The sequence below is a fragment of the Pseudomyrmex gracilis genome, unplaced genomic scaffold (assembly GCF_002006095.1).
Source record: "Pseudomyrmex gracilis isolate BER0280 unplaced genomic scaffold, ASM200609v1 scaffold_39, whole genome shotgun sequence".
NCBI lineage: Eukaryota > Metazoa > Arthropoda > Insecta > Hymenoptera > Formicidae > Pseudomyrmex > Pseudomyrmex gracilis.
In genome coordinates, this window is record NW_018020623.1 from 347,153 (window position 1) to 370,007 (window position 22,855).

General features: G+C 41.1%; 1 protein-coding gene across 1 annotated transcript in view; it reads left to right on the plus strand.

The window, feature by feature from the left end:
* The window catches only part of LOC109852904 (opioid-binding protein/cell adhesion molecule homolog), a 163,770-nt gene extending 146,758 nt beyond the window's left edge, over positions 1–17,012 (plus strand). The window contains exons 5-10 of the mRNA XM_020424476.1: positions 2,726–2,854; positions 3,188–3,322; positions 9,606–9,755; positions 10,691–10,726; positions 15,869–15,934; positions 16,256–17,012. Coding sequence (XP_020280065.1) covers positions 2,726–2,854; positions 3,188–3,322; positions 9,606–9,755; positions 10,691–10,726; positions 15,869–15,934; positions 16,256–16,419 — 680 coding nt within the window. The 3' untranslated portion in view covers positions 16,420–17,012. The remainder of the gene's footprint in view (positions 1–2,725; positions 2,855–3,187; positions 3,323–9,605; positions 9,756–10,690; positions 10,727–15,868; positions 15,935–16,255) is intronic.
* Positions 17,013–22,855: the final 5,843 nt, after the last annotated feature.

Genomic DNA, 22,855 nt, shown 5'->3' on the forward strand with positions numbered 1-22,855 from the left:
GACTCGCACGCTCTCGCGAACGACGATAAACAACCGGACCGACTTTAAAACCGCGATTACGCCATTCGTAGTTCCGCTATTACGCCATTAATCCGATAAAAGCGCCGAGAAGTCGAGACGTGGGGGACATTGCTACAATTTTGCGAAGATTCGCGCGAACGACCGCCGAGCGACCGATCCATTCGTAGTCCAATAGCGCGCACACATTTTCGCGCTTGTCCCGCCGCGGAAAAATTATTACAAAAGCGCTGACGTACTTACACAGCGCTTTTGTTTCGTTCTTCGAACGTGCTATATATCGCGAGCGTGTGCGGCACGTGCACGCGCCATTAGATATTCGTCCGCTTTCTTGTGCGGTAATTCAATGATGTAGACTGTAACGATATTGTGATCGGGATACTGTTGCCGGAGCGTTATTGGATTATTTGGAACTTCGACGCGGGTAATCTTATCTCGACGGGTCTCGAACTTGGAAAAGTTAGCTCCTCACCTCGATGAGCTTCAGATATGACGTTACGGCGGCGTTTCTCTCATTACGGATGTATTAATTTTGGTAATTTCTTCTGTCTTTTTTTTGTTTCTTTTTGTTTCTTTTTCTAACTTAATCTTTTAAACGAACGTTCTACCATTTTCGGCTCGTGTTTCCGCAGCGTTCGCAGCGCGGCGCGCAGTTAGTTTGTGTTGTTCTCCCCCCTGCGGCATTTAATTTGTCATCAGAGTGCAAATATTCTGTCGGATTTAATCGTGGTCAGCAGGAAGGATGTGGGCGGCATCAACTTTCGGATAAGTAAACTGAATTTGCACCTTGTAATGCAGGTGGTTCGCTCTCCGAACTGGTCGCCCGCCGGGAGAGTTGACGACTCTCTCTCTCGCTAAATTGCTATTTGAATTTCGAATGTCGCGAGAACGGATACGAACCTCCACAACTCCTAATCTCTCATTCATTTCTGCATTCACTTGCTTCCGATTTTTGCTTAATTAATCGTCAGATTGTTAATGTCGCTCGATGAAAATATTCAAAAGGAAACTTTTGTGCCGTAGTCGTGTATATCCATTATCTTTTGTCGCTTTATTACGTAAATATGTAAATATATTTATGTAAATATATTTTGAAAGTAACAACAACGATTCACTTTATTCACAAGAATTTCGGAAAATTTAACAGCAGTCGGGAGTGTTATATATTTTATTTATTATCGTGCGCATTGTGCGCCGCGCCCGGTGTGCTCGCTGGCATAGTTTAAAATGCTTTATAGAGGATTGCACGTATGCCAGAGAGTTGCTCGCAATCGAGTCCGCAGCTGCTGCATTATGCGGTCGTTCGTCAAAACAGTTTGCACATTTTCCTGGTGCGTTTTAGCGCGCGCGTGCGCACAAGAAACGGTCCTTCTTCTCGCGATAATGGTTACATTGATAAAATGGCGGAAGTTCGCGGGCAATTTTTACGAGCGCTCGCGATGCGGATCAGCGCCCGGTATTTTTCTTACACGCGACATCTCCTCTCTTCGTTCGTTTTTAAGACGTGGAATAATTGTGACAATTCCTTTTCCGAAAAATTTGCATGTGGAAAGAGAGAGAGAGAGAGAGAGAGAGAGAGAGAGAGAGAAAGAAAGAAACTTCGCGTTTAATACACAAATTTCTTAAATGTGTTCGAAGTCGATTTTAAATATTGAAACGTTCATACGTTTCAAGTGACGTCGGCAATCAATTTTCATTGATACGAACAATAATATTGATGCGAAAAAAAGTCGCGCAAATGTAACATTGGCGAATTTCGCCGGGAATGAATGCGTTTCATGCGAAAAATATGACTCGGCAGAATTTTCAATAAGAATAGAATCGTTTTGCAGGTAACAATTTTTATCGATTTTTTTTAGTGATGGTTAAACAAACATTTGCATTTTTATTTTTGATCTTCTGTTATACGATTGGAAACTAAAAACGAGACGAACAAGAAATTCGGATTCTAATAAAAATTGATCGCAAAAAGATGTCCGGAAAGTTTTCGGTTCTTCCATGCTGTCAGTGCTAATAAAAAAATGTCGATGTTAAACCGTCAACCCGACATCACGCACTTTTCTCTACATCGAACTGTCTATATACGGCTATAACCTGATCGAAATTCCCGCGGATAATATTTCCTAGAGTAAAAAAAAAAAAAAAAAAATAAATAAAAAATTTGGCAAATTCCATTGAGAACTGACGTTCCGCGCGCGTGTTTCGCGCGAAAAATCAATTGACACCAAAAACATTCGATGTCATAGCGCGCAAAAGTTACGCCCACCTCGATTTATCACCGATAACATCGATCATATTTCCCACGGAAATTCTCGTTCCAAGAGCTTATTGATACTTTCCGTCATAATTCCCTTCGCGAAATTTTTCTATACCTTTTTTTCTTTTTTGCATCGACAAATGAAATTTTTTCTCTTTCAATAAATTTCACAATAAACACGCGTTCGTGATTTGAAAAAAAATTTTCTGCGGAAAAGTATTGTATTGCGCGACCGTGTCGCGAAGAAGAGACAGTAAATATTAATACACCAGATCCTGATGGTGAGAAATTTTTTTCTCTCAATATTTTATATAAAATACACGTGACGAGTAAGTTGTTGTTTTTTTGCAAACAAATATCCTAGTAGTAGTTTATGCGAACGCATTTTCACAATATGCATTTACGATACTTTTTTAATTACAAGTTTATTATGTGTCTTGTGCGTTGCAGTTGCGAGCGTGGAAGGTACGTTCCTCAATATCACAAAGGTAAACCGACTGCACATGGGATCCTACTTGTGCATCGCATCAAACGGAGTGCCGCCATCAGTCAGTAAAAGAATAATGCTTACCGTGCATTGTACGTATTATCCTTTGGCGTTTTGCTGCACTTTGTATCAAATCGAATCTGTTCAATGATATTACAAGACGTATTTGTGAATTCTTATTCCATGTGAAAAACAACTGTATATATATACATAACAAAATTTCTTTGAGAGATATTAATCGCATCGTTCAAATGTAATCTGGTATACAACGCAACATTTCGAAAGAGAAATATTTTATACACAAAGTTCTGACAAAAATAACTGTATCGAACATAGCGCTGTGACAAAGTTTGCAGAGCGAAAAGAATAATCTCGACACTCGGAGGAGATAGTCGAAGTTGTGTGTTGGGTTTCGACTGTTCCAGTTTCGCCGATGATATGGGTTCAGAATCAGTTGGTGGGCGCTCACGAAGGCGACAAGCTGACTCTGGAGTGTTTCTCGGAAGCTTATCCGAAATCTATCAATTATTGGACGAGAGATAAGGACAAGATCATGACAGGTGAGTTTTCGTCGGATCGAGCGCGATGAATATCTGCCTGTAACTCGACGGAGTTACATATAATTAAATTCGGTATTCACTTACGGTGGGAGGGAAAAGAAGGGGAGAGACGATAAATTAACAAAAAACTTGGCTGGCACATGCTTATATATATATATATATATACCTATCGTATAAGAGGTTGCGATTGCTCGCGACGGAGTCTCATGAAAGAATCATGACCCGATAGAAAGTCGGGATGACTCTACAGTCTTGCAATATGCATCGCTCAACCACGGCACGCATCGCGTTTTTTTGACGATTCATGTAACCCGCGCGCGTGCGCGCGCGAGAGAAAGATATATAATTACACTTCCCCCCGACGCGGTATTTCTACGCGTGTGGTGTGTCTGTGTGTGTGTGCATTCGCGAGAAGGAAAATAACCGGTTGTAACGAACTCTCTGAATAATGAAAGCTTCATAGCGAACGCATAAACACGCACACACACACATCGGGCGAAGCGCGAGTATAAGCGTTTCAGCTTTATGCGCCGCCTATAAAAGACGGCTTTAGTACTTTGCATCGATCCGCGGACCGTTTCTTTTGGATTCGCATATCTTTTTCACGGATCACGGACGTTACACACACACACACGTTCGTCGAGCGCGTTTGATCGCGCTGTCGGGGGGGTGGTAAAAAGAGGGAGCGAGATCGGGAAGGGAGGCAAAGCCGTGCGCACACGCGGTTAAACCGCGCGCTTTTACAGCCGAGAATTAGCCGCATTGCGAAAAACACTGTAATCGCCGGTGCGTTTCGTTACACGATTGAAAGTTACGACACGTAACGATGAATTAACCGCTCCCCGTTCTATCGCCGCGTATCTCTTATAAACACACTTTTGTAGTTTTACGGTTCTCTTTTGTCTGCATCTAGCGTGCTGTCGGGAAATTGCGCATTGTGCAATTTTGCGGACTAACCGCATCGTGCGTAGATAGGGTGGGACGCAAAGTGACACCAGAAACAAATCCTATTCGGAAAAAACGTGTGTAAATATAATCGCAATCGATTCTCTCGATATCGATTGTTGCCACTTTTATCTCGACGCTGATTAGACGTTTCTCGGATGTGTTACTCGATTCATGTCGCACGAATCAAGAGGCGCGGTAAGAGAGCATCTTATATGCGAAATTCATGCGAAGCGAGGAGATTTTCATGGAGCAATATCTCAAGAACGACCGAAACGATCAATTTTGTTTATAGTCTCAATTGCTTCACGCGACCGTAGTCACGTGTTATTTTTTTATTTTTCTCTGTCACGTGACTTTACTTTAGTCACGATTTTAAAGACACGTGACCAAAGTATAGTCACGTGACCTTAGTCACGAGTTGTTTTTCCACTTCTCCCTGTCACTATTTTTCGAGTTTGATTTTCACGCGTTATTTCTGACATCTTTCATATGTGTGTTATATGGTTTGTAAGACGTATGTACGTAGGTGTCATCGCGGTGACAGGTTGTGTTCACTGACACAACACGTTAAAATAAAAACAATAACACCGTGCGCGTAGCGCGCGCCTGTGTGTTGCGCTAGTTGTTAAAAAAACCGTACGCGATATTGTTTGTAATAACATTAAAGTAACTAAAAAATAAAGAGACAAATCTATTCGTCAAATTTTACAAAAGTGCTCGCAAGTGCCAGTAAGTGCTGTTGTTTTGATTAAAAGCTGTGACTATCACGGTAGCAAAACTTACATTATAGAAAACTTACGAATAGAAAAGAATAATTTCTCAAATTTCATTTGATAAGCGAGAGCAGATAAAATCTGCGTGTGTGTGACAACTTGCCCCCTTCTCTCCCCATCTCGTATATCAACTGGTAACACAAAGTATGCTTGTGGTCTTTCAATTTCACTGGTAGAGCGCGGTAGATTGACAGAAATCTTCGTACGTGAAATTACGTGTTAACACACGTAAATCGCGAGGAAGGGGGTCAAAAACTCGCATTGTGTGCCCCGACATTATTGCGTTCGATACAGATGCAAATGCTAACCACAGCGGCGATGTAATAACGGTCGACGCAGAAAAGGACGATCCCGGTCCGTGTTTGGCGTTTCATATACATATATATATATACTCTCAGTCTCGCGCGTCCTTAGCCTTCCCTCATAAATGCCAGATAAAATCGTGTTATACCTTTAACGTGCTACCGGGATTCGCATGCATTATTCAGAAGCTAATTCCGGTCGAATAAACGGCCCCGAAAAGAAGAGCCGCGAGATGTTGGCGCGCGAGCGCGCGCACGTGTTTTTCGCGTAACGCGCGCGCGCGCGCGCGCGGACGCGAACCGGCGCGCTCTCGGCTTCCTTAAATAAATAAATCTAACGGTATTAAAAACTAGATTGCCTCTTGTAATCGCCATATTGCTACTACTCCTGCATTTATTTTCAAGATATACAAGCACCGACCGCGTGTTAAATTAAAAGCAACGCTCCCCTCGACGTGTTTCTGGCGGGGAGAATCTCATTTAGGGGAATTAACTTCCATAGATCGAATTCATGGATAAAGTGGCATTAAGAGATTTCGCTCCGTATAAAAATTTCTGAGACGTCTTCCTGTAATTTTTCCGAAATGCCGAACGCACGCTAATCAATGGGATTTAATGGCGGTACGTAAATAAAGCGGTGGTTAAAAAGGAAAGGATTTAATTATCTCACTTATTTATTAAATAAATAAATAATGCGCTACTCGACGAATTCTTCGACTTCGGGTTTTTATCGGAGCGGAAGTTTTAAATTAACAAGCGAGACGCGCCGCGTCAAGATTCGGCTCGACGTTCCCGACGATTGATCTTGTGGCTGCGCGATGGCAGCGGCGCATAAAAACAGACGGATCTCGGGGAAAACTGCGAAAAGTGATTAAACCATCGTGGAAAGTCGCTGTCAATTCATTTTCGAGAGCATCAAACGGCCGGGACGGCTTCGTTTGTTCTTTTTTTTTTTTTTTATGGTTACATATTCGTTACAGCGTAGTGCACTCTGGCGCTGCAGCCAACGCCCCGGGGCCGGTAAAAACGTTCCGTTCGAATTGCACGCATCCTGTGTTTCTTTCATTTTTTCGGCCAATTTCCATTTGCGTCTAATTGAAAGCATTCAAATAAACAGAACCGGCAAAACGGGCGCGATTGTAAAAATTTCATCTCGCTTTTGATCGCCTCATGTCAGAATCCGTCTCGTCCGTTTCTTCTCTTTTTTTTTTTTTTTACCCGCAGCTCGATTATTGGCTCGTACGTGATCAAAGTTAAACACAGATTGATATTTTGTTTTTGGTTTCGTCGTTGTTGGCGAGTGTGTTTGTTAAGTTATTTTTGCGAGAGATTACACGTCGACGCGAAACGAGACGAGACGAAACAACGCGTGATACACATTCGCGTCGTCTGACGATTACGGACCTCGCGCTCGTCGCGCGAGCGAGAAATATCGCGGCGCACGGATCCTACGCGAAATGCATGTACGAATGGCGTGACTGGAAAAATGATTGGAAGCGATTTCACGCGTTCTAACAAGACGTGTCGTGATCGATGCCGACGGCGGATAGCGTCGAATTCGCCGTTCAAAGATCGGAAATAGTTCTTCGTGACGACATCAAACCACGTTAGAAATACTGCAGTATTTCAAGGAGCGACGTTACAATCGGTCAATCGAGTGACAAAGCAAACCGACTTTAAACGCCATTAGTTTCGTTACGTTCTTCGGTGTACTCGAATTATCGAACATATACCTATTGTTGTAAAGATCGAATTTTAGCAAACCTATTTATTCGTTTTGTAATCGAATTCAATTTCGCAATTTACCTCCTTTTTTTTTTCTTACAATAAATAAACATCGGATTCCGATCTCTTCTTTATCGGATTCAATGCGGCGCGCGTTTATTCGGTCGTTACTATACAAACGCTCCGGTGTGTATCAGGACGGATTTCAATAACCTACATTTTCCGACGACTCACTCCGCATAATTCAAGTTTGCCTCTATACAAATTGCGGACCTCTCCTCGAAATCTCCTCCGGTGAGTACACAATAGAGACGGAGATTCTTCCGCGGAAACAAACGCCCGCGAACTGACAGCGCCGAATTCCGTCCATCGAGGCGAGCGCCATTTTTACAAAAGCAGTTGTCGTTTCAACAATGTTTTTCTCCTCAACTCGCGGAAACGGCGAGTGAAAGACAGTTTCTTCTCTCAAGGTTTGTTAAGAGCAAGAGGGAATTCGGCCGGGTAACAGTTGTTGTGTGTTGAGTTCTTGAAGACAATACGAGCGCAAAAACGGATTCGTAACGGCGGCGTTAAAAAAACAAAAACTTCGTCAAACGTTAATTAAATGTTAATTAAAATAAAAACGTATCGCAAAGTTTGCGCGAGAGAGAAGTCTCTTTTCTCCGTACATACACACACACACACACACATTTATTTCAGAAACTTGAGAAAAATATTTCCGCCATTTTCTGTGACGATATTTAGATAATTTGAACGGTTCGATCGAAAGTAAGTAGTCGAACTGTAAACATCTGGAACGAATGCTCGAAGAGTTTGCTTGCTTCTTAAAGATAATATTTTCTTTTAGTAGATATTTTTACGATTTCCTTGTATATAAATTTCTGTGTTCTTTAATATTTGAAATCGTCGACGCGCGCGTGTTTCGCTCTTTCGCTCTCTGGTTCCAACGCTGCGCGTTTACACCCGGGTCCAAGAATGAAGGAAAGCATCTCTGAATTGGAAGCTTAGCGAGTTTGAGATCATTGCCATTGAAGAGGTCAGACGTCGCCTTTCAACGTCTCACATCCGTTCGTCGACGCGTAGCTTTGCATAATCAATCCAAACGTCTATAAGATCGCGCGCGTTTTATCGAACACGACCGGGGACCGGAACGCGGGGGGCGAATCGGCCGGTCGACGCCGTAATAATAAATGGCGTTCGATTTCGGGTCGGAAACGGCCCCGCCGTTCAGATCGACAGTCGTCTGCCGAAATTCCCGCGACTGTCGAAAGGCGACGTCACAATAGTTCAATCAGGAAGACGGTCCGTTTGCGGCGCGCGCAACGTGTCTGCCACTGTGTCGCGTGACTATTTCGGTATTCGACACGCGACGGTCTTAAGTTAACGTGATTTCTGTTTCGATCGATGCCATTCAACGGCGCTTCCGTGTTCGGCTCGATCGGCCCGTAAGATTTCGAAACGCTATCTTCCATCCGAAGTCGGTGTCGCGCGAAAAGCGCCGGCTCGAATGCAAAACGGGAACAATAAAAGGGATACGAACGTACTTTGGATTTGACTCAGAATGGACCCCGGAAAACGGATAATGCGTTTTTCGTGATAACGCGGAAGTCAGATAGTTCGCATTATTATAACGCGTGTGCGCGCATAAGATATAATGGGATAAAGTAGGTATAACAATATAATGAATTGATGAATCGTGTATATATACACAGCGAGAGAACAAAAAGAGAAGCACAGCCGCGTCTGCGTGAAATTAATCTCTCCGGAGAAGAAGCTTCCCTCAGAACATCAAATAATAAATCCCGCCAACCGCTTATTAAATCGTCCGACCGACTTCTCCGGGAGCAGGAAATAATTAAGAAACAGACCTTTGTTGGATTCCGGTTTTCTTCTCGTCCGTACCCTTTATTGTTGGAGGAGAGGCAGGCGCTCGGCGTCGCGTAACGAGCCGTTTCTATGAGATTTTCCGTATTGTCACCGCGCGTCGCGGGTTGACCCACATACCGCGAACGCGAGCGAGCGCGGAGGGACGACGCGGACGGTCATTTAAAAACCCTCGATTATCGTCGCGTACATATATATTCCCCGATAAAAATACCCGCTGCGCGATCCGGTCGTACTTCTATTTTCATCCGCACTCCCGAAAAGAGTAAATCACGTCAAGGCACACTGACGGAGAGTTAACCTCGCGGTCAGACGTGACTGACAGCACATGACGGAAAAGCGAATCTTTTTTTTTTGTTTTGTTTTTTTTAATTTGTGTTTCCTCTCTTTTTTTTTTTTTTTTTATTCCTCCGATTTGTGCGCGCCGAGTTGATTTAAGCGCGATTTTTCTGAAATTGGGGGCAAAGAGCGCGCGCGCGCGCGGTGATGTGTTCGCGGCCGTTCCTGTGTATCATTTTTCAAAACCGTCCTAATTCAATCGACGTGATTCTGAAAAGGATTTATATCTTTTATTTTTTTTTTTTAAACAATGGAGCGAAACTGTAAAATTATATAAGCGTGATGTATTACCGGCGATTTTGCGTGTTGCAGGAGGAAAATTCGAGCCCGTGCTGAAGGACAACGCGTACAAAATACACATGACACTGACGATAAATTCAGTCAGTCAGGCGGATTACGGCTCGTACAAATGTGTCTCCCGAAACTCACTGGGCGACACTGACGGCAGCATTAAAGTATATCGTAAGTATAATCACGCAGCGCGTTTTCGTTTGAAATTTTTCTCGATGTATTTTTTTTACGATTACACTTCAGTTAGCAAAAAAACAAAAAAACAAAAAAAAAATAATAATCAACACAAAAATATTTTCACGAAACGGAAAGACTGCCGTAAAAGTTTATATATCGTTCGCACACTGTTACAATGTTAAAATACTCCGCTCGGAATCGGATTCGGGCCGAAAGTAAAACATCTTCTCGCGCATTCGGGCGCTGCAACTGATTAAGCAGCAGCTGCTTTAAAATAGTTTAGGAATTTTCTCGGAAATGTCGAACGGAAATCCGACGAGAGGCCTCAGATCTTATACTACGGAAAAAAAGTATTCGCGCTGTCTCTCTTTATGAATAAAACAATATTTCGCAAAAATATTCTCGCGGGACGGTCGAGAGAAGTGACGCGCCTACGATTCGGAGAATCGCAACTCGCGGGAAAGTTCCTCTTGTATACCCACTCGACCGTCTCTATGCAGTTGCGGGTGCACGATACCCTCTCCGAGCTGCAAAGTGTGTATGTGTATGTGTGTGTGTGTGTGTGTGAATCGCCGTCCTGAAAACAGCGAAGTGCGCGAGGCGCGCTATTCCTAGCGCGCGAGCGCCGAAATTGTTTGCACTCGTAAAGTGAAAGATAACAAGGAGTTAGAATCTCTGCGAGTTAGAACATGCATAAACTAAGTCGTGAGTTAGAGCGTAGACTTGAAAAGACTACCCTGTCCGGGCCTCGTTATTTCTTAGTTGCTGCTGAGACCGAATCACTCCTCCCTTTATAATATTTGCTCGTGACGAGTTTTTTTTTTTTTTTTTTGTTAGTTCGCGATTGTGTTTGACGCGCACTTTGATGTATGCGCGCAATGTGCACGTTCGAATAAAATACTGAACTGTTGTTCTTTCTTCGTTTTCAGAACTATCGAACTCCACCGGCAGCGCCAAAAACAAAGGTAAGTGACTTCACTTGAATCGTGCGTTCTCAAAGCAAATATATAATTTCTCGTTCTATCCGATAAGTTCAGTTCGCAAAACTCTGATTGACCGAGAATTTTGTGAAATACACAAGCGGTCAAAAATTTACCTTTTGAGCTTTTTTTTATTTTTTTTTTAACATGGCGAGAAAATGTGTTTTCCGAATTAAAAATATCAACAACAAACCTGATTTTGAAATTGATTTTCACTGTAATCGCAAAACTATTCGGTCCAGAAATAATGAATTATTAGATTAATTAGTCAATTAATTTATTTCAATCTCGTTGCCCGAACTATATAGACAGATTGATCGATCGTCCTTATTGCTCGCTTTGTGTTTTGAGTACTTTTCGAATGATGAAGCGTGGTGTACTTGTGGCGGACGAACAGGTCGCTGATTAATTAGATCGAGTAGCTAGTTTGCGCGATCGAATCCGCACGTCGAACACTCCCTTTCCGTTTGAGTCCAGTTAAAGGAACAAGTGTGTGCATTTTAACATATATATATATATATGTATATGTATATATGTGTAGATATATATCGAATACATGTCGCACTTGTTTCGATGTCTATCGTCTAGTGTTCTCCAATATTTTGATATTCTCTACTTTGGTCAAACAAACGATGATGATGTTGTTTAAATATTTTTGTTCAATATTTTTGTTCAATAGTCTCTAAAAATTGTATCTTTATGATGTTTCTCGACGACATCGCCAGAAACACGAATCATCAATCGAAGATGACGCGACTCGCTACTGAGAGACGCGACAATTATCGTTCGGCTTCATCTTCTTCGCCGAGAAAGAAAAACCAAATCCGTTCGAACAGTTATTCGCGGTGACACAATATCGCGAGAGCATGGTAAAACGTTTGGTGTATACAAATCGCTCGTAAAAAACGCGACAAAAGCCGCGTCCGCGAGAATCTGTGTCGCTCGCGTTTGTTAAGGCATTTCAAGTTTTCCGTCCGACTAAGTTCGAGCTCCTCCATCGCGAGACTACGGCGGAGGAGAAGAGAGTCGGCGGAGGAGGGTACTATTTCAGCGTGAAATCGCGGATGAATAGGAGCCGTCGACGGGTTTTCGCGGACCTACCGACCGACCGACCGACCGACCAACCAACCGACCAACCAACCGACCGTCTTGTCGTTCACACGCTGTCGCGGGAAGCCGCGCGCGCACAAAAGTCGACGCGAAACTTGATGCAAGCTCGTGCAGAATGCACCAGGGGGATGGCGGCCGCCGTGCCGCAGTTTCGCGATAGCAGAGAGATAGACGTTTAGAGAAACGACTTTTTAAAGAGACCCGGATGAATACCATTTCGGCTCTTGCACCTACCAACCTGCTTTTCATCGCGCTGAAAAAAAAAAAAAGGCCAAGTCTGCGCAAAAGTTTCCGCAAAGGGAAACGGCGCCTCCTTCGGGTCGCGCGTACGCGTTAGCGTATATCTCACGAACCCGTTGCGTGTGTGGCGTATACTCTCTAAATATTCTCCGCGAGATACTTAGAAAAGTTGAGAGACACGAGAGAGAACGTATATGCTTAATTTTCTTCTGAAAGATTGAAAAAAGCGCTGCCAACGCGCGCACACACACACACACACACACGCGCGCGCGCGTACGGTTAGTATGTATTAACGCTCTTACCGGGAAGTAAAATCTCGCGTAGGAAAAAATCATCTCTCTCCGCTGTATGTTATAATATTATCTCTCTGCTACACGCGTATGTTGTAATAACTTTTTGAGATTAGAATCTTATACGCGCGCGCTTCCATGTGACTGCGATGAATTACATACGTATTCATACACGGTGCGGAGAAGTTGACGGTAAGGTATTTGATTTTACCGAGTCGCGAGTTCTTCGAGTGCGCGCGGCATTATTGGATTTATCTTTAGCATGTAAATGAGGATTCGAGGGGACAAAATGCACGGCGAGCAGACGTTTAGAGTACCAATTCGCGGATGGCTGTCTCTCTGTCTCTCTGTCTCTCTCTCTCTCTCTTTCTCTCTCTTGGCGTGGTATTTCGAGTACGCTGATGTATTCAAAGAGATAATAATAGCGGGAAGAGCTTTGTGGAACAATACATCGCGGTCCTCTCAAAGGAGATGGTAAATTACATGTCAGTGCGCCCCGCGCAATGCTTCGCCGTATTTCGTTGTGCTCCGCATGAGTATTAACTAAGCGCACGTAAAGTATTTTGTTATCTACGCTCGACCTTTTCTCTCTCTCTCTCTCTCTCTCTCTCTCTTTCTTTCTCTCTTTCTCTTTCTCTCCCCGTGCGTCGTCGCAGAATATATATATATATATATATTCAATGCAAAATGTCGTATAAAAAAAAAAAAAAACAATACATAAGCTCGGTCGCTTTTCGTATTTTCTGTGTATTATATTCTCTGATTCGGTTTCGAGGTTTTTGAAAATTATCGACGCGTGTTTCTTTCTGTTACATCTCGTGCAACTGGGTTTCGCAAAGTTTTTTGACCGGAAAAAATAAAAATATGGGAATTTTTTTTTCTCTCTACATGTGTACACAAGAGACGGAAAATCGCGCTCGGTGACGACGGGATATAATCGCGGAATGGATTTGTGTGTACGGTTACCTTCCGGTTCGCACATTTCATAATGTGTACGTTGCGCTGTGAGACGCTTCCGCGCCTCTTAAACGTTATAATATGATATAAAGTGCTGTGTGTGTGTGTGTATATGCACTATATCAGGATGAAAAACGCCGATATAAAATCTGCCGTTTGAAGCACGTGCTTTAAGACACTCTCGACGGTCATGATATACCTCCGAGACGCCCCGAGTCTTCGCCGGTTTAATGGTTCATTTCGCGAGGAGGAAAACTTTAAACATCTCGGCTCGCTCCCGTCTTCTTCGTTTTATGGCTAATCGATATTTTTACACGAAGAGAGAAACTACTCTCAGCCGCGAATACTGTTTTTACACAGCGCGGGCCCTTATATTACACACGCAATCGTTTTCATGAAGCGCGAAATGGCTGGATTTAAATGCAATATATATATATATATATATATGTATGTGTATATACGTACATACGTATGTACGTATGGCGCGAATTAATTTGGGACACACATATAGTCGCGTAGTCTCTTCGTAAATCATCTCGTTCTGACGTTATCTCCGGCGCAAAGATTTAAATGTGCCTCTCACCATAGTCTCTCACTCTCCGCTTGCTCGCGTTGAAACGGTATTTCCAGACGTAACTGCCATAATTAGCAGCGCGAGGAGGCCACGTTGCTCGGCAAGCGATAAATAATAAGCGGCCGACGGCGGCGCGAAGGTGATGTCATCGCGCGCGCGCGCCTCACTTTCATATTTCACCAAGTGTATCTTCCGCGCCATCATAATGAAAAATCCGGGATTTATTATTGACCCGTCTTCGGTCCGACTTCCCGTTTCGCGCGACACCCGGAAATCGATATATGCAAAATATTTTGATGCCAACAGATTGGGAGGCGACGTTGCATTGCCCGATGGAAGATTTATAGAGATCGGTTTCGGCGCTCTCTCTCTTTCTCTCTTTCTTCTCGGGGCAGATCAATTTTATTGAACTCTTTCCATCTCGCTACACATGCAACTCTCTTTTTCTCTCTCTCTTTCTCTCTTTCTCTCTCTCTCTCTCTTTCAGCGAGATAAATACTTGCCTATACACACATCCGGATCGGAGTTTCGAGAAATTAAATTTTCTCGAATTACCACAAAGTTCATTAACGGATAATCGGGGTGGAATTAATAGCGTTTGTTAAGAACGAAGCAAATTCGGGACGGCCAATTACTTTTAATTAGATTATTTTTTTAGTTTATTTTTATTCTCTTTACCAGAGCGATCGTTACTCCCGGTCGCATGTGTGTGTGTGTGTGTGCAGTTTTTGGAGGATTATCTATGTATACTCGGTGCGCATGCAAAAGCAAAACGGAGACCCTCTTGAAACTCCGCGCGGAAACTTAACGACGTGAAGGCAAACACGTTGGTCATACCTTAAGCCCTTTCACAATCTGCGCTCGGCCTTCCTCTATCGAGTACGAACGACCGTGTTCTCATTCGCTCTCCTCATTACTTGAGAAAACACACGGTTCCGGGGTCGCATTTTTCACGGAAACAAACGAACTCACGTGCACTCACGGCGAGCAAAACGCTAGATCGCTTTTCCAATAGCGACAGAGAACCATCCCAGCATCTCTCACCTTCGCTTTTTTTTTTTTTTTTTTTCTATCGGTGTTTAAAATTGGACTCCGCGCGAAAGACGAAAAATCAATCATCGCATTTGTGTCGCAATTGAGACAGATTGAATCGTATTTTTCGTCGTATCGAAATTATCTTGCATACGATTACGAGAAACTACGTTAAGTAAATTCCGAAAAACGAGATATCCTACCTTCATTCAAGATTTTATTGTGAAAAGCGACGCAAAATGTCAATCCCGACATTGTAACGAAACACGCGAGAATCGAAATCGTTGTCAAAACAAGTGAAAGCAATTTGAATTCATTAAATCAGAGACGTGTATTTATTTCTCCGTCTCACAAATGTGTCTTGTCTTGTAAATCGGTTTTTCTCTCTTCGTGCTCGCTGTCATCGCGCTATTTCTCCGGCAATTGATTTAACAACCGTCGTCATTAGTAGTCTCGTGACGTATCCGCGAAACCGAATACGTCGCGAAACAAATTGCTTTAAAAAGACATATTAAGCGGACCACCAATTAATCAAAGAAGAAACGAAACGAGGAAAGAAAAAAAAAATCGGAATAACACGGGCGAGATTTTAATTGAATAATTCTTCACTTACCCTACGAAAAGCTGGCACCGATTTGTTCTCGCGTTTACGTAACAAAACACGGCAAGTTGTTAAATAAATACTTCCTAATTGGCACAAATTTAAAAACTTTCACCTGTTTCATTAACAGAACCAACACTTTATTAATACGAAATTGACCGCGCGCCGGCGTGGAAGACGAGCAGAAGACGGAGAATATTCATAATTATTGCTTATGCATAAAAGTATTCGTAAATATTTACTCGGACAATATTGCCAATATCCAAATATAAACTCTGAGCTTCTGAGGAACAATATCGTTCAATATCTCGCTCTGTTTGCAGGTAAACTAAGGCAAAATTCAGGGAACAATATCCTGGAGGGAAATCAAGATATGCTAAAGGATCGAGGTATACACGCTAAAAGACTATAGAAATATTAATTTCAATCGAGATAATTGCACGTCCGCGCGTTGTTTTTAATTCTTTCCATCATCGCAAATAGCCTCAAGCGATCAAGGATTTATATTTTTCTTCGCAAATAAATTTATCGTATAAATAAATTATTTATTTACTTCAACATGTATGATTCGGAATTGTTTTATTTTTTTTGCGATAAGTGCCACTTACTGTGCTTTTAAAATCATATATGTATAACAATCTATGCTTCTCTCTCTCTCTCTCTCTCTCTTTCTCTTCTTTCTTTCTTTTTTCTTTCTCTCTCTCTCGTAGACCGAGAAGGACGAGGTCGTAAAAAGAACAACGGCGACGTAACGGATTACGATGAGTCCAGCGCAAGCAGCAACACCAGCAGCTCGTTTCTTCTGGTGACCCTCGTCGTTCTGTACCTGTGTCATCATCACCATCCGCAGATACGGACGTTGCATCCGGCCTGAGATCTGCCCACGACCGCCCTGCACGCAATCACACGCGTACTTCGATCATCGAACCATCTCGTGACTCTTGTACATCCACTTGTAAATCCATCGCTCAGGGACTTCAGTCGAGGATGAATATCGTCGAGGACTGCGTTGACCACTTTAAACTTTAAACGATAAGATAATAATACTATATAAGTAGCGTTAGCAAGCCGACTCCGCCGACCCCGGTGTGCAGCTCGGAGAAGTTTGCTAAGGGAGGATTACGACTTAAGGAAACGGCCATTGCGAACAGTTTTCGGACTCGGAGTTGGGCGCGCAAATCCACCTTATATGAGAATCATGTTACACACTGCGTTGGGAAACGCCTATCTCTCTGATTTTAGAATCGCGTTAGCGCGGACAAGATTCTAAAATCAGATTCATAAAATCCGGAACGTTAGGGCGAAGAAATCGCTTACGCGTTTTCATGAAAGACCGTTCGTAAATTTTTGTCTCAGTTCTAACGGCTTCTCTTTTTATTCTAGTCATTTCTTATTTAAACAGAAAGCTCATCTTATTATTATGCAAATCTATTTGTTTTACAGATGATATAATTTATGTAATTGAGAAATTTTGTATTTTTTTTTTTTTTTTTTTTTTTTAGATAATTTCTCTGGTAAAGTAATAAAGTGTGAAAAGTAGTTTCTATCGGTCGAAAGTGCACATTTCAGTCCGTAGAGCTCGATAATGCAATCGATTCTGGACAAGAGGTCTTATTGAGAAGGAGTGCACTTCCGGGGAAACACGCAGCAACGAAAAGTGGACGGTTTCGCGTTGTTTCGCGTCAATTTTAATTGGCTATCCCGAGCAGTGGTGTATCCCAACGTCGAGCGCGACTATTACGAAGCAACGACCAAACGACGGGGACGACGACGCGGCTGCGCCAATTGCAGGGAAAAGGAACGTCCGGGCGTTTATTAGAGAAAAACTCCGGACTAGAACGAAACTGTCCAATTTAAACAAGAAACGAACCACTCGAAGGACGAAGAACTCAAGGCTTCGTTCGCGCGTCATTGACTTTCATCGATGAAACTTCGAGAGGAGGTATTATTTTTCGAGAATATAATTCGCGCGCGCGCGGTGAAAAACGCGAGAGAAAAACCAAACATTATTGCAAAAGATCTTTGATTTCTTTTCTATTTTTTTTTTTTTTTTTTTTTTTTTTTTTTTTTTTTGTTCATTAGTATCGGTTTTCTTTAATTTAANTTTTTTTTTTTTTTTTTTTTTTTTTTTTTTTTTACTTTTTTGTTCATTAGTATCGGTTTTCTTTAATTTAAGAATGTAAATTTGTAAGCGAACGTTTTAGAAAGACAACGGAGAAAGGGCAGCTTCGATTTTCACATGACCGTTTCAGCTGAAACCCATTTGGTTTTTCTATTTGTGAAACGACAGCTGTAGAACGCGACGGTTGTAGACGCGCGCTGACAGGTACATCTGAAAACGAACGTTACGCCTTACCTGACTGGAGAATAAAACCGTGAGACAACAATTCACGACAAGACAAGGAACAGAATTGACAATAAAGAAATATTCTCGCGTGCGCGTCACGCGCTTTGACATATATATATGTATATATATTTACATATGTGTATCGTAACGAAGAAATTGATCGAATGAATCGCGAAATCATTTTGTTCTCTCTTGGAATTGCAAATTATACTCATTTTATTCCATCGCTTGCCGTGGGCAATACACGCAATTTTTTTTCTCGCATTACAACGCGGAAACGCGAGCTAATTGTGTCACGTGATTTATATTGTTGTCGTTAGGAAGATCAACTCTCTCCTCTAATGAGTTATTAATCCCTGCATTGACGCAACAACATCGGTCGGCGTCGTTTTACATGACCCTCTGTGACTCCTGACTTCTGACTTAAGACGATTACCGTGTGTATAGAGTAGCTAGCATTAATCTCTGATGGGAATATAGAATATCTCTCCTGACGTATTATACGATAATCGTCACTCGTCGCTTTAAAAAAAAATATAAATAAATAAAATAAAACTCGCACCAACAACAATCCTCGGCAAAAATTCTGAATTGTTCGTTAAAATTCACACCGAGGATATTATAATATACATTCCGCGCGTTAGTTGGAATCTAATCTACTACTGTATAGTACTATGTATAGTAATGTACTATAGTATCTAGTATAATTACTGATATATATGTACTATATATATAGGCAAATGTATGTATATGACTAAGCCGGCGTGTTCGGCGTTCCTCGAAATTGTATCGCTCCTCTCAGCAAACCAACGTAAATCAAATTCGATCGTTGACGGTCTTGCTTTTGCGATTTGAACAAATTTTCGATAAATTGTAAAACTAATTATCTGTTTAAAGTTTATGTATTTTGAATCAGAATTAAAAATCGCGTACGATTTTAGTTGATATTTTTATCAATTTCAAGTACACAGAAAGGAATATGTTGTCTCAGTGTGATCCTATTTTTCGTAATAATAAGATATCCGAAGAATAAATTTGTACATAGTATGTATAATAAGTACAATGACACATGTACGCTATATAAATATATATGTATATATACATACATATATATATATATATATATATATATTTATATCATATATTGAGTCAAGACTGACGAGACTCTTGGCGTCTTTAAATCATTTTCGAACAGTGATCGATGTACTGCGTGTGAATAGACGCTCACTTTATTATGAGCTTTTATTGTATTATCTACATGTATTGTATATATATATACTATAAAAACTATAGACTCTGGTACCGCTGCAGATCACTGACATCGCCACTGCCACAATCTACGGTCTCTTTGTCTGGCAAAAAAAACTATATCGTTGACAACAACAACAAAAATTTATAAATAAGCTAATTTCCGAATATTCTCCGATATACATTATATATGTACAATAAATATATATCAACTTAAATTTATGAAACAAATACAAACAGACAATTTCAAATGCGAATTTCGAATTTAATGCGCGTGTGAATTATTTAATAAGACACACTGCGACAATTTAATCTATTAATGTCGTAACCAACCGTTAATAACTACAATTTCCGAATTGTTAATTATTAGCAATGCGCGACGCATTGTAATCGATGCAAATATTTGCGGAACTTTGCCTAAGCTCTGTCAGAGCTTAGGTGCAACACACACTACAAACTAGGACACTTTGTACAGTCTGAATCATAGTACAATGCCGCGACGTGGGGTTTGCACATGGCGCTTTGTGTTTTCGTTCACTGATATGTACATGCATGTAAACGTATGCAAATACAGAGAGCTTATTATTATTGAAAGAAGTTTGAGTTCCAAAACGGGTCAGAGCAACCTATAACAAATAAAGGAAGACAAAGAGAGAGAGAAAGAAAAAAAATAAAAAGAGTTCTTGTTAAAATAGTATTAAGCGTTGGGGAGGAGGGGAAGGTGAGGGGAGAAGAGAAAAAAACTAAAAGAAAAATTTTGTGAGAAATATCGAACATCGCGCGCGTACAATATATTACGGAGAGTTGTAGTTTCGAGGAAATGAAAAGAAGTCATTTGTTCGCGTTAAGGTTTTTTGTTTTGTTTTTAATATCTTGCATCTATCGCGCCGATTTTTTGTGATCGCTCTTTCTACAACTGTAAATTTTATTTTGCAAGCATATTTATATTACCGGAGTTAAAAGAGATCATCAATAATATCTTTGCGAGTTATTACGTACAAGAAAACATATCAACATACACACACACACACACACATAATTCCTATTTCTCTCTTTGGCATGCAAGAATATATACAAATACAAGAATATATACAAAAATATACATTGTAACTGGAAACGTATGTACGTCAATTGAATGTTTGTTTTTTTTTTTTTGCGAGAATGTCACACTTCCAAAAGTTCTGATATCCAGACACATATCTGCTCGAAAATACGCAACAAACCGGCAGTGTTAAAACAACGTCAACACGATATAACGTGACAGAGATAATACGACTTCTATCGATGAGATTTAATTTAAGTGTCGCTGACTGGTTTTTACACCACATTATACACACTGTGCGCGTAATTGTAAAATTATAAGAAGATATTTACTGCCTCGACTGGATCTATACTTAATAATGTATATGCAAGTAGCATTTATCATCGAGATTCCACGCTGCGCCCTTACACTGGGTGCTTATGATGAGAACACGAGAAATTTAGTGACTGCGACAATTAAACAATATTTAATCAGAACAAGCTACTTTTGTATCATCGACATTGTAGATAACATACTAAACACACATCAAACGTATATATAATATACATATATATATATATTACAAACGCGTGTAATAAACTATATGAGAGAGAGAGAGAGAGAGAGAGAGAGAGAGAGAGAGAGAAAGATAAGAGAATAAGTGCGGAATTTGTATAAAATAAAGGCGTAAATAATAATATAAATCGTAGCTGATATAAAACGTCGGTAGAGCGATTAAGTTACATGGCGCACCATGACGATTATACCATATTATACATAACTCATATGCAAAGTGAAAAAATAAATATTAAAAACAATGTTGTAGTGTACAGGTAGAACGCAGTATCTGTGCTGATCGGTGGCGTAATTGTAAATGTATCTGCGTAACAAGTACCAAAGTTCTTTGGAATGCATATTACATAGTATCGATATTTCGTAATGTTTTGCTACTACGGTAAGTTTCCATCGTATAAAAAAAAAAATCGAAATTGTAAAAATTGACGCCGGTATAAAGAGATAAGCACAGTTTTGTTAATCTTCGCGTAAGCAACACACACACACACACACACAAACACACACACAACATCCGAACGCGAATTTTGTATAAATTGTAAGTGTCCTCGCGATAAAATATCCAAACACAATAGTTCTAATCGATTAAAAAAAAAAAAAAAAAGAAAAAAAACCGTGCGTAGACTACCGTAACGATGTTCTATCGCGTAGTTGAAATTGCAATTGTGATGGCGAAAATCCGGAGTCGATCCCGGCTTGCGCCACTGCCCGTGCTTCACTGCACGCGATCTAGTCCTGTAAGCACCGTCGGCATCGGGAAGAAATGTTCGTATATACATGAAATACAAATTTATTACTAATTTTTTTTAATCGTACATACGTACCTTAGTTCCCAATAGGCTTAAAACTTACTGATTGTGTATCATCAAATTAACGCTAACTTTCATCTAAGTAATTAAGTTGCTCCATTGCTTGTAAACGAATCTACTTCGTAAAGAGAAAAAGTAAATTATCGACAATAATACTTTACTTTGGACTATGCCCGGCATTTTGTGCACTTACATTTGACATATCATCCCTCTTTTAGACAATTAAGATGAAGTAAATTCTTCATTTGTTTGTTTGTTCGTTTTTTTTTTTTTTATTATACAGTGACCGATCGCTGCGTTTCCCTCCCGTTAATGTAGAAATTGATAGCGAGTCATGTGACGTTCACTCGCACAGTAACAATAGATACAATTTAGCACATTTCCATTTTTAACGTCTGAGAAACGGTAACGTCCACCAGGTAAGCGCTTATCCAGTCCCACGTGATCTCAATATTCACGAAAGATTAAAACAAACGAACGCGCGAGAGAACTCGCGTGAAAAATAAAATCGCGCTGAAACACAATACACAGAACTGGTAAATAAATTACCAACATTTATACATTTCCTTCGATCTCTTACGTGAGATTCTTCATTTTTTTTCGCGAATTTGTTCTCTCGCCGAGAAGAAAAGAAGATTCGCCGATCGATTCCCTAATGCGTATTTCGGTGAGATAAATTGCGGGCATGCGGGCTTTCCTCAATAGATATACGCATAAAAAGAATCGCCTCGTATTTCATCTATCTCGAGAGATACAATACGCGCGCGCTTTGCGCGCGCATAAAAAGACCCAGTTTCGAGAAACGATTCGATGTACACATATAGCGCATGTACATATAGAGTGGCTCATATTACCAGAAGTGACAGAAGCAAACAGAAGTGCTACCCAAAAGAGAAGCATAAGAGCGGCCATGAGGCGCATTTTACATGTTCCTTCTCCCAGTGTGCACGATAGTTTTTTTTTTGTGTGCCACGTAAAACATTGGGGTTCTGTTCCGTGCTATGTATGTGCGCGAGTTGCGTTTCTGTTTTCTTTCTCATTGTTGCTGCGGCTGCGAACGAAAACACATTACGATGTAGCGCTTTTAAGCGGGAAGATTGCTCGGGAGACACACATGCGACGAGACAATCCAGAAGATATTTTACGCGCAAATTGCGCGAACGTAGCACGGAACAGAACCAAAACAACACTCCGCGCACGTAACAGCAGCACGGAACAAGATCAAAGAAATATGACAGAAACAAGTTTTTTTTTTTTTTTTACAGTAACGAGACGTATACACGTGAAATATGTGATATTAATACAAAGAGTA